Here is a 13,577-nt window from a genome sequence, read left to right as displayed (position 1 = left end):
CACTGACGTGTTCTCCCTACCATGAGAAAGATGGATAAAAGTGGAGAGGATTTCATGTACCATGGACACCAGTGAAGATCACATATCATTGAAGAAAAAAGGTTCAGCGTACTGTCTTGTGGGTCTAGATGACCCAACTCCCAATGTTAAAGTGCCTAGGATAGCAAAAGGATTAAAAAGCGAACTGGACATGGATGTTGGTGGAAACAAAACCAAAAGGCTTATTGTCTGCTCTGTACTGATGATCGATCAATAAAGTCAATCAATATTCATTTTATCTTTGGGTTCTATGTAACCAACTTTTGCGAAAAAGAGACCACATTAACCTTGTAATGAAGTGTTCATTCATAAAACAGTCTGTCGTCCATTGCTGTCATTGGAGGTCAGATATAAGGCAGTTTTCTAAAGAATCTCTAACATTAAACCATTTCAAATAAACAGATGACTGTTTACCAGCGTGACAGCCTGGAAAAGCCAGAGAGAACGTGCGGCTTCTCTGCAGTGAAAAGTGGTTACATAACAAAGCAGACCAAGTTATGGCCTGTTGTATTCATTAACATAAACATTGCTGGTTCATCTCAAATAAACATTTAAGGCTTGTTTTTAAGAAGCAACTTTATGCCTCTGTAACTTTTTGTCCTTGCTATAATTCTGTCAGCTTTGTTAACAACAAATGTTATTGCAATTACGTTGTTTTTTTTTGAGTTTACACTAACATTAAGTTTAAGGTTCAGATGTGTTAGTTTTAGTTTTTCTTTTGTGTGCTTTAAGTCATAGCATGAAGGGCCTTCATTAATACAGACATTTTTAATTCAGTTTTTGTTTTTTTGTTTGAATTTTTTTTTCTTTTAAGAAAAAAAATTGTTGGCTCTTTTTCTAATTGGACTTTTCTTTTTAGTTTAAACAAACCTAATCCAGCTCATAAGGAGCCACTTTAGTACAATCTACACATAAACTACAACGTTTAGGCTACAATTAGATTAACACATCGGTGTCAACACACCTTCAGCCAAGACAGCGTTGCGTTTGAAAGAAAATAGCATCAAATCAAGACACGATTCACAGCAAAGATCCTTCAATGCAGTGAAGTCAGTCACACTCAGAAAAACCCACATTCACATTGAAATGTAAGGTAGAGATTTAGGCCTCGACCTCAAAGCCAAGAGAGCTGTTAAAGCAGAGTCAGTCCAGAACAGAAGCACAACTTTGAAAAGAACATAAGGCTCAAAATTACAATTATTATACATATTAAAAATTTGAAAAAAATCTATAAAATATAAATCCTTTGCCTCCTGAGATTCTGCTGAAACTCCAGGATAAAATCTTACATAAGCTGCCTGATTAACTTGCATATTTGAAATAAACAGAACACCTTTTTATTATGCAAGTTCAGCGACCTGTAACTGAAAATAATGAGCCATATAGACAACATATTTTAAATCATGGACAAACACAAAGAGACATGGAAAAATGCTGTTGACAGGAATCACACATTCAAAGAAATTAACAAATTAGAGGCAGAGACAAGAATTGATATTGATGGAAGACAAACCACCTGTGAGTTACACCAAAAATTCATTAATTACCAAAGACAGGTGGCTTTGCGGCTGAACTGAACAACAGATTAACGTTGCTGTAATTTTCATCCACAAATGTTAACAAGGTGGAAGCAGGTGAGTTGGTTCTGTCCCTTACCTTTTTCACTGACTGACTCACTCTCTATCTCCACATCCTCACAGCTTGTGTACTCCGGTGTGGTGGCAAGCTCTTCCTCTGAGCTGCTCAGTGACACCTGCCTCATCTTCCCTCCCTTTTTGGTTTTGTGGGGTTTTGGGGGTGGGGGCCGTACTGACTCTGACTGGTCAGAGCTCAGGGAGTCATTCCTTAGCATACTCTCCATCTTCTCCCTTTTGGTCTTGCGGACCGCTGAACTGGGGTCCAGGTGGTGCTGCTGCCTCCTCATAGCATCCCCACCAAAGTCTCCTCTTCGTTGGTCTTGTCGATCCCCCAGCACAGGACTGTGACGGGGTGTTGGGGGGCTGTGGTTGGAGGTTCTGTGGCTTCCAAGGCTAGGACCCATTGGTCCCGGAGAAGAGCGATCAACAGAGTACGAGCGCTGTCCCACCATGGGCGGCCTGCGCTCGGTGAAATGTTGGCGGGACAGACGGATGGGGCCGGGGTCATCCTGCTCTGTGTAAGCTAAAGAGACATCACTGTGTCGCCGTTCATGCCTTAGCCGGCCCACTTCAGCGTGCATTCTCATTTGCTCCTCATAGGGCTGAGGCTTGACAGGGTAACGTGCCAGGTTGGGATCACTGCGATACCGTGCCTGGTATTCCTCCTGCCGCTGTCGCTGGAGGTCATACTCAGTTGGGGGTCCATCTAATTCTTGGTCAAGCGGATATTCCTGTGAGTGCCAGCGGCCGGGCCCCCGCCGGTCACGGAAGCCCATCCGCATTGCGTCCACGTCTGGATACATATGTGGGCCCCGTGAAGTCTGCCGCGAGTTTCTATCCCCATAATCGGACGGTGATCTGGGCATGCCGCCGTCTGCCGGAGCATACTGTGGGTGGTTGCCCCCCTCCCTTTGGTCGTATTTTTGGTTTGGATCCCTGGATGCAGATGGACTCTGTTTCCTGAGGAAAAAAGAGAAACAAAAGGTTTCATGAGTCAACCACATTGTTGGCTGATGTTTATTCATCCTGACGATCTCAAAAGAGCAGAATTTTTTTTTACAGCTTGGATTTTTAACAATTCCTGGAGACCCACTCTGATGAAAATTGTTTTTTTTTTGGTGTGCTTAATAAGCTATACTTTTTCTGACGATGGAGGACATATATGAAGAAAATCAGGTATAAAATTGCATTTCTGAGTATGTCTTTATTCAAATCAAGTTCAAATCAATTAATCCAAGCTCTGAGCAAGGGGGAGGGTGTTGGGTTTGCCTCCACACTAACAAAGAGATGAATTTCTAATTTCGGGAATTTCTTCCCACGAGAGGAGTAAGAAGCTAGCTTCTTAGCTAGCGTCCAAGAAACCACAGGTTTCTCTGACATAGTTTCTGTAGAGCGGCATAATTATAATTAAAAGACCCCTGGGAATTGAAATAGATAAAAATACAATCAAAGTGGGATTTTAATTTATCTGTTGAGCATCAGTTCCAACTTTACTACCTCAACACATAAAAAAATTGTTTTAGGTCAAGCAAAGGAAATGTCCTCAATTATGGAAAAATTCACTCCGTATTTAAAGCATGGAACAGATGTGGCTGATGTTTAAACCTTTTGGCCATCTTTTGAAGTGGAAGTCAGAACGACAGCATCTGTGATTCTCCCTGACTCCAACTGTTGCAGCAGAGTTGCCCTCACTCGGGGTAAGGAGCTTGCTTCTTACTCCTCGTAGGAGGAAAATGATTCTCTGTAATCTGATGGTCACTTGTAGATTAATAGAACACAGTTGGGATCCTTTCTATTTATTGAAATAATCTGGATTGAAGTGGATTATAGCAGTCATGACATGTTTTGGAATAAATTGCATTATAACAGCCTGTAAAAACTGTATTTTTCTTTCACCTAATACTTCAACTCTTTAGGACAGCATTGGTTGTAGAATGACATTGGAATACAAACTTGAATCTGATCATTTCATTCATATAAAGATTGATCATCTTTGTGTGGCCAGCTCAACAAATGCAGAGGCTATAAGAAATCAGTCACAACAAACAAGTTATTGGTGTTTCTCACTATATTTTGGGGGGATCTGTAATGATAATCAAAGCATGGAAATGCAGTAATTTTTATTTAAACAAGTAGTTAGTTACCATAATTTAAAAGATATAATATTTTTTTTAAGAATTGTGGATCATTTTATAACAGGTTTCATAAAGGACAGCTGATGAAAAACCTTGAAGATGTGCATTAATGCACTGATCCTTTATTCCAGATAAATTATTCATCAGGAACTTTTCTCTATTATTCTTTTTCCTGCAAAGTAATAACGACGATTTGGTGAAGAAAATGCTCTGTGAAGCATCCCATTCATTTCGTACATGACAACTTTCCATTCATTTCCAAAGCTTTAATAAATCACAAATGCCAGCGTCGCTCACGGACCAAGTAAGAGTCCTCGCTTTTGATTGGATGATTCACTGGAGAGGGCATGTTGGGGGGGGGGGGGGGTAGCCAGCTGAACTGCATACCTTTGAGAATGCAGCTGGAATATACATTTATTGTCTCATTTTGATTTTATGTTATGGACCTACTTTGTAAAACATTTGAAAGTTGTTTCAGGGGATCAGAACGTTTCTCTGAACCAGTCTGCAGTCCGCATTTGGGAAAATCAGAATTTAGTTTCTGTTGAGCTAATTTTTCCAAGTCAAACTATAAATAATCACAACAAGTGGCATTAAAAAGAAGCAAATAGAAAAAGTATGGTCCTATTTAGTAAATCACAATACTATGACCCGAGAGCAAAGCTAAATCGCTCTGCAGGAAAAGATGTGCAACTAAATATACAAACAAAAGGACATTATTACAAACACATATCCGCATTGCTTTAATCCAATAATGATCCAAAACAGTCAAATGGCATTCAAAATGAAGAAAGGCTGATTTGTAAAAATGTCTTTAGACTAAAAGGCAGACTTCATGCAGAAGTACTAATTAAAACCAGAAATCTATTTAAAAAAAGTAAAAATAATGATAATATATATATTAGATATAAAATAATTATGGGATTAAACCAAAGTATCTGTACTCTGTTTGTAAACTTAATTTTTACTCTATAAATTATATTTTGCTTTGTTTGATAAAAAAAACACAATGGGAAGAAAATAAATAATTTCAAAGTCTGAAAGCAAAAGTAACGGTTCTCCATTGCAGCGCTACTCTACAAAATAAAAAAATACTGGAAATGTTGCTGTATTTTCAGTTTACATGGCCACATAGTCAAAGATGAAAAGTTTTTTTTGTTTTTTTTTTTTTTTTTATAAAGATAAATCGTTCTGTGTTTGGGTAAGCAGCCTAGCCCAGTGATGAGCAGATGACGTATTCAGGTTGTAATCTGCCTATTGACCAATAACAGCTGGGTTGCACCCTGAGTGGAAAAAAGCCTGTACAGAAAATGCATGGAGGGGTAGAGAGAGCAGTTAAGACATCAGGTAACTTTCTGCTTGACAAAGCAAGAGCCTCTTCTGACGTTAGTATCCAAACTCCCTATCAACCCTGGAGAAGCTGCAGACAAACATGATCATTGCGTGAAACTGAAGCAAAGCATCCGTGTGTTAACTGACACGCTTCATCCATGAAGTGAAATGTGAGCCCTTACATGTATCTCTCTGGTTTAGTGAATAGATGAGTTGCCATGTGTGCTTTACGTGTCTGTCTGAGACAGTGGGTTACACACATGCTGCAGCAGCTGCTACAGAAATGCTAACCCTCTGCACTGAAGCTCCGCTCAGACCTTCAGGCTATTGTCTTCTCTGAGATGTTGTCTTGCACATATGAACTGCAGCAAAAATGAACAAACTGCTTCGTGATGAGCTCTAACTGGTTTTGGCACAAGTATCACATTTCCCTGCTTCCATTTAGCCTCGTGTCTCCACTGTCCAAACAAAGGAATGACTGTGACAGCCTACACGACATCAAAAAAAACCTGCCGTGTTACATGATGCTAATGTGGCCATGGAGGCATCGCACCAAATTTTGCCCTCTGGCATTTTTCCACGTTCTTACAGCTGATTCTGGCTGGAAAATTGGGCTCTCCAGTGCTAAACCGTTTTAAGCAGGAAAAGGAAAAGCCAGTAATGATAAAGAACAGCCAATGTGACTTTATCTCATAGTGCTGCAGGTGTGCACTGGGCATTCAGCTTCACAGCAGTCAGGCCCAGGCACGAAGCCTGCTGCTGGGCTGAGTCACAATTTACACGGCAACATACTCCCTTCCATTACACCCCATATACATTGCAAGATTTGTGTGCGATGTCCCCTCAGACATGGCCCTGAGCCACGTAGCTGCACAGGCGGCAGTGTGGTGTGCAGCAGATCCACATGCAGTAAATCAAGCTACAATAGAAAGTGATCCTAACCTTTTTCACAATGCATTACAGGAATCCAGACCAGAGCTTGGATGCATTCCTGCTGCAGGAGAAAAAGCAGTCCTTGATTCTGCAGTTGCCCTATTTTAAGCTAAATGCAGGAATCATCTACAGTCTATGGCAGGGGTCGGGAACCTTTTTGGCCAAGAGAGCCATAAATGCCACATATTTTGAAATGTAATTTCGATAGAGCCATACAATAATGTAGTGTCCCTTCCCCACACTGAGGCACGGAGACTTAACCTCTTTTAAAGTTCTTTATTCTGGTTACTGCAGACCGCAACAAACGCCGTTCAATAAATTCAGCAACTCCTGAATCTCTCCTGCCGTCTGCCGACACGAGAGCGCTTCTCCCAACTTTATATTCCCCTGCTACCGCTGCAGCCCCTCCCATTTCCCTTATTCGGCCCATAGCTGAACCCCATTGGTCCAAACTACCTAACAACAGGCTGAGCGACAGAACTGAGGGCCAATCAGATCTCTGCTTGACGCGTTCAATGAACTCCAGAACTTTTAACGCGGCCCAACAGCCATCCAACTCAGTCCGCGACAATTTGTTTAAAACTAAATATACAAATGAATGTGTGCATTTGATTTAATTTCAACATTTTTAAAGTACAATAAGTCTGTGGATTCTTTTTAATAACATTGTTATTCTGTTGCTAATAAATGATGAGTATTTCTCGTGGTAGTTCTGCTGATGGTCTAGTCTGGTTGATACGTGGTGAGTTTCTGCTTCGTTCAGGCGTTGAGACTTGAAACGTGATCTTAGGTCTGAATGTTCTGTAGATGTGAGACAGACTGATCACATGCAGACGGGGAGCCAAACACACACTCACACGCCGCAGTGAGTGACGGGAAGCGGGTTTTACGTTTTTACAATCCCAGCGCGATTCACCTGCAGCCTGTCCCCACAACCCCTCACCCCCACCCTCTGCTTTCTCCCTCACACATCCTTTCCCCGCATCTGCGCGCTCTTTCTCAGAGACGGGAGCGCGCAGTTTTAGGCACGGCAATTCACAGGTTTCCAGCTGGTACAAACTCTGTGAAATAATAGATAATAGTAACTGATAGCGCTGGCGTAGATTTCTCTCTCTAAGCACTGCTACTACTGCGCGCCTCTGGCATCGCATCGCGCCCGAGAAGGACTGGTCTAATGAAAAAAAAAACTATAAAGATTTGTCTGCGAGCCACATGTGACCATCAAAAGAGCCATATATGGCTCGCGAGCCATAGGTTCCCGACCCCTGGTCTATGGTGTACCGTTCAACCAGATGCCATGACAGTCACAAGGATAACTTGGAAGGAAAATCATTACATAAGAGGTTTTTCTTTTTCATTATTGTGAATTTTGAGAAACACATTTGTAAGACAGCCTTATCAAAGCCCAGACTGCTCCAGTCCTGTTGTAATACCAGTTGTACTTGTATCAGATGATGCATGTACATTGTCCTTATCAACAGCAGCTGAATGCATCAAATCCATGGCTCATAAAAATCATAGGATTACACCACATCCCACAGAGATTTAAAAGTGTTACTCACAAGGATTAGCAGTGACCTGACAGGCTTGCTATGATAAAACCTTAAAGAGTTTTTTTTTTTCTCACTGAACAATAAATAAAACAATTGGTGGGAACCCTTGGGTGAATCTGCATGTGGTGGTATAGTCCCAGTGTGCCACATGACGTGACGATCAGAAACTTCAGCTCCACCACCACAAAAATAAGAAAAATGCCATCCAGTCCTTGAATTTGATGTTGAATCATATCACAAAACTGATGCCAGCCATAAAGAGAATGGAGCTGCAGGTCAACTTAAAGACCCACTCCGATGAAAACTCTGCTTTTGGTGTTTTTAACATGTTCGTGTGGCATTTTTCTCATGATAGAGGACATATATTAAGAAAACTAATAAAGAAAAGTATTAGTTTCTAATAATAATAATAATACATTATGGTAAATGGCGTATACTTATATAGCGCTTTCTACCTTCTTTTGAAGGACATTTACACACTGATGGCGGCTCCGATGCCGAACACTGGCACCAACCTCCCACCAGAGGCACGGTGGGGTTCCGTGTCTTGCCAAAGGACACTTCGACACATGGGCGTGCAAGGCAGGAATCGTACCTGCAATCCTATGATCATGGGTCGACCGCGCTTCCGCTGCACCATTATTATTATTAGTAAAAAAAAATCTGAGTATTTCTTTATTCAAATTGTTGTAAACCAGGAAAAACTAAAACATGCCGTTTGAAAAAAAATCATATTTTTGTGATGTTGAAAAATGCTGGGTAGGCCAAAGTCTCCCTGCTCTACTCCATTCTGATGCATCCACTTGCAGAAAAATAGATCTATGAATGTCTTTGTTCTCCTTGTCTGAGCTGAAATCTGGATCTAAACTGTACACCGCCAACATTGCTCGCCATTTTTGTTGAACCGTTAATGTTAGGTTGGGGGTGTGAGGGGCTGTAAGCTGTCAGGAGAGTTCAAAAACAGATGGATGACGGGATGTGGGGGCGGGCCTACTCCGCACCAACAGTCCCATCCACAACTCAACTCTCATATACTCCTGCCTGAACAACATTTTTTTCTATTCTGACTAAAAACAGTATAATAATAATTAAAAGACCACTCGGAATGTTTTAAAATGAATCAAGAGATTATCAGGATTTTAGAATATTGTAACCACTGAACTCATTTTTCTTGTGTCAAACAGGACACATCTTTTCCATACTTCACTTTTCTGCCAAATTCACCTCACCTGAAACCTGGACTTTCAAAGTGTATATAAGCATCACTAAGCTTATATTCAAGGTTTTTAGTTAAAACAGACATAGTAAATTCAACAACAAAAGAAAGTATAAGAATAATCTAGTCAAGGACTTTAGAAAGTAATCCAGCATTAAGACCGGTTTACTCTTATAAAACTTGATTCATCTTAGGAAAATACATTCTTTGAAAACAGAAAATAAAAGATTCATTAATGTGCAGGTTCATTTAAAAAACAAACTTTATAAAAATGGATTTTCTTTTTAATTCTGCAGAACAGAAGAATAACCAACCTTAATGAATGTATAGAAGCAAAATGCTGGAGTGCAGCTCAATGTTAATGTCTGGTGATGCTTCGGACGATCACTATGCAGCACAGAAGCCACCAACGTTTCTGCCAAAGCCAACAGGACTAAATGACAGGGGTCTATCTAGCCGACCCTCTTAAATGTATCCAACCCGTATCCAGTCGTAAAATCTTAGTAAATGTAAAAACAGCAGCTGATGGGGGTCCTGCACCAGAAGAACTCCTCTGGGAGAAAGCGTGACACCCGCTCAGCCGGAACTGTTGAAAAACACAGTAAATAAGAAAGCCAAAAGCAATCAGGGTGAAAATGCAACACTGACTCCTTGGGGATGTTGCCACCTCTACTTCACCTACGATGGAAAGAAATGAGAGCAAACGAGTCAGGCTCCAACAGCAAAGTCTCCTCTGAAGAGGAAGATGGGTAACTATATGAAAACAAAATGTCCTGGAAGAGTCTCCTATGAAAAAGGTAAAATCCACAAGAAAAACAAGAGCGTAACAGAAACATGTTTATCCAGTCTGAGAGGGTTTAGAGAAAAAGTAAATCCAATAGGCCATTTTACAACTGGTTCAGACAGTCCCTGTGCATCTGCTGCAGGGGCAAAAAAACGCTAAATCCAGTTGCTTTGTAGCAACGTAAAAAACAGTTTCTGTTTCTCTGCCAACCAAATAGTTGAGCTGGTATATTAAAATAGCGTGGATCAGTGTGATCTGCTTCTGTCCTGGTATTCTGCTACTAACCCACTGCAGGATTTGAATAAATGGAACAGTTTATGGCCGAGCTTCAACAGCCTCCGTGTGCCTGAGAGAGCCGATTTCCTGATTTAAGACCCTCGTCATTGGATCTCTGCAACTAGCTGGAGTTTGAGCATCAACCCTGTTCCAGCCAGCCGCTTAGTCTTCCACCTAGGAAAAGGATTACACTCCCCGCCTGATTACTATCGCTCAGAAATCGGCATCAGATTAGACGTTCTCACCTAATCTCAGATGACCTGATGTTGCGTGATCCTAAAACTGAACCCAGTTACTTTTTTACCCTCAAAGTGGATTTTCTGGTCACATCAAATGATGGAGACACGACCAGTTTCACCATGGCTCAATAGAAAATGTAAGATTGTAAGGGAAGGTCAAAAAAGAAAAGAAAAAAGGGGGCAAGACCAACCTGAAGTATTTGTTATTCTGAAACAAACCTCCTAAATATTCAGATGAATAAAGTTGTGACAAAAAAAAATCACACGATTGCCTCTTAAATCATTTCCTGTCTCATTTTTAGCTGTAAAGTCATTACAAACCTCCTATTTGGCAACAGATGTTGCCAAAGTGTATCACTGTCATTTTTTACTCAAATTAAAAAAATCTGAAAGATTCCAACAAAACATTTTCTACTTATATGCTGGAAGACAGCTAAGACAACAATTTGGATTTTTAAAATTCATTTCTAAGTGCTTCCTGTTGTGTGACATCATCTGCTCCTGAGGACAGGGCCGATGCTAATCTTCCTGAAAAGAGATCATTTTTAATGCATTTATTATTTTTTATTATTTCATCATTATAGTCTCTACAGTAACCCACCACTCAAATATTATAGCTAGGATAAATATGTTTTTTTTTTGTGAGTGGCAACAAAAGTTGTTCATATTGCCACAAACTAAAGGAAAACACTTTATGCATGCTTTCTCCTAATTTAGTCATTTAGAACTCTATGTATTTCTTTCAGCCTGATGCACAATGGAGCGGCAGTCATGTCAAAGATTGAGTAGCTTTAAAACCATACCATCACATCATGTGACACTATTAGCTGGAACAACAGACTGCTTCCTTGTGTTTGTCCGAACAGCCGCCATGTTAATATTGGAACGGCATACGTTACCTACAGGGCAAAGCCCTGTTAGGCCTTTTTAGGGAAAGGTACTGCTAGTTCTTTATGTAGGCCAAGCCCCTGCAGAGTATGGCATTAAGATTAACTACAAGTCAGGACTGTTACACTGCAGCTCGCTCCTCCCCTCCCCGCAGAGAGAGCTAGCAGAAGCAGAGCATGTATGCAATTTTTAATATAGTGCAGCCAAGACAGGCGAGCATAAAAAGTGCACATCACAGCTGGTATTTAATAAAGCAATCATCTATGAGGAGCAGAGGAGCAGTCAGACACTTGGGCAGGGCAAAATATGAGCAGTGCAGAGTTGCTGTGTGCAATTAGATGCATGAGTTTGATATGAACAGAGTAACATTTTTGCATCCAGCATGGAGGATGTCTGAGGTCAGACATGGAGGAAAGCCATATTATCTGATGATTTCTTCATAATTTTCCAAAATTCAGCACTTGTCTTTAAACCACTGAAACTCATACAAAAGTTGGTTTTATCGTTCTGTTTTTAATGACTATGCTTGAAATATTCTTCTGAACTCACAAACGTGCAGCAAACCTGGCACTGATTGAATGATTACTGTCATTTCAAAATACTGAATGTTGTTCACACGTAAATTAAAAATGAATCTTGCTTGAGACGTCATTAAACTAACTTTTTTACCTGCATTCAAGGATGGAGCTAAAGAGGGGTAAGGGGGGGCAGCTGTCCCACCAAAACGTTTACCCCCCTCCCCATCTCCCACTTTTTAAGTCAATATTAGTAACATTTTTATAAAGGTTAAGAAATTCTCAATACAAGCCTCTTTAGCTTTGCAAAAAATAACAAACAATACATTTAAAGGCCTATATCACACCTTTTAAGCCTTTCAAAGTAAATTATATCCACCCAAAAGCTGTGTTTTGATCCATTATTTATATATATGATCCATAATCCATTATCCACATATTGATATGGATTATGGATTATGGATCATATATATCAATAATGGATCAAAACACAGCTTTTGGGTTGTTTTTCGTGAGGAATCAACATTATAAAATACTTTAAAGATCACAAAAATAGATGTTGCATGATACAGGCACTGTTTACATTTGCCACCCTTCCAGAGTTTTCTATCCCATTGGGTGATGGTGGGTTTCATTCTGAACAGGTTTCTAGTCTATCATTCCCATGGTGGTCTTATTACAAATCGTCTCAACATTACCTTACTTTGGCTAAACCAATTGGACAAACATGCTTTACCTCTTCACACCATAGCTTTAGCTCCAGTGTTTCCGTTCGTTCGACTACTGTAACTTTTCAACCGGTTACAAAATTAACATAACTCCAGTGGATTCTGACTCACAGAAAAGCCCATTTGTGCTAATGTGCAACACTTTACGGTAGTGAAGTGTTGCATAATGCCACTACACCAGTATGAAAAGCTGCTTTTCTCTGCAATAGAATTAGCTGATTCACGCTGATCGTTATAAGTGGTTAATCATAGCGGTTGAGGATATACAGAATGTCAAAGAGCGTGTGTTGTTTAGATGTTGCCGGTGACATATCCTGTAGTAAAGGGTCAAGTTGCCTGTTATTTTTCTTGCAGTCTTAGTCAATGTAGGCGTTTATTCCAGATTAAAGGGAAATGTTGGTCACATGTTCACTGTAGAACCATGTCATGGAGTGCTTACGCTTGAGACCGAGTACATCAAACAGATGAAACGTAAAACTGACAAAAAAAAACTTTCAAAGGTTTAACGCCTGTTTGATCAACTTATTAATTATATTGAGCTAGATCAGAATTCCTGCTGCAAAGCTAAACTTGACTGATTGAGCTCAAATACTCAATGTTACAATAATATCTTCTATATAAAACACAATGCATGTCACAGCTTTCTCTCTGCCAGCTGCTGCAGATTTACAGCTCCTCTTTGTATGTCTCTGCCATTGACTGTATAAAAGAACTGGACCGAGTCAGTGTGACGTCACCCATAGGAAATGATTTACTTCTGGTTCCAAACAAATGAACTCAATTCAATCGCCAATACATCCAATACAGATGCCTCCATGTTGGAGCCAGATGATGTTAGTGAAAACTGATTGGTTCGAGTCGGGCTGAGTCATTTTCACCAATCAGGAGTGAGCTTATTGGAAGTCCACACACCTACCACTTGAAAGTGAGCAACACAAAATCTGTCAATCAAACATTTTAAACGTTCAACGTCGGGACCATCAGGCACCACACGCTTTCATTGAGGGATCTGATTGGTCAGTGCAAGTGAATAACTTACACTACAGGAAAAAATATCATGAAAACAAATTGGATTAGCAAGAACATGTTAAAAAGGGTAGTAGAGCAAGAATGGTTATTCTGACAAATAGAGTGACTGAGCAATAGCTGTTTATTTCTACACAGAAGTCTATTTTGGCTTCTTGGAGCAAGCAGGTACTTCCTGTTTGAAACGCCAGTAAGGAGGAGTCACTCAGTCCAATTCTGCTATGCTCAAAATGTTGGGAACATTTAACAATAATCACTCAGACCTGCAAAGTGTTT

General features: G+C 40.3%; 1 protein-coding gene across 31 annotated transcripts in view; it reads right to left on the bottom strand.

Moving 5' to 3' along the window:
* Positions 1-13,577, bottom strand: part of rims2 (regulating synaptic membrane exocytosis 2) — a 169,506-nt gene that overhangs the window by 86,597 nt on the left and 69,332 nt on the right. For all 31 annotated transcript variants that reach the window (XM_023963919.1, XM_023963912.1, XM_023963916.1 and 28 more), the window contains one exon: positions 1,696-2,636. In XM_023963919.1, the coding sequence (XP_023819687.1) occupies positions 1,696-2,636 (941 nt within the window). The remainder of the gene's footprint in view (positions 1-1,695; positions 2,637-13,577) is intronic.

The sequence above is a fragment of the Oryzias latipes genome, chromosome 16, assembly GCF_002234675.1.
Source record: "Oryzias latipes chromosome 16, ASM223467v1".
Lineage (NCBI taxonomy): Eukaryota > Metazoa > Chordata > Actinopteri > Beloniformes > Adrianichthyidae > Oryzias > Oryzias latipes.
The sequence above is the reverse complement of the archived record's forward strand: the minus strand, read 5'-3'. Positions and strand labels throughout refer to the sequence as shown.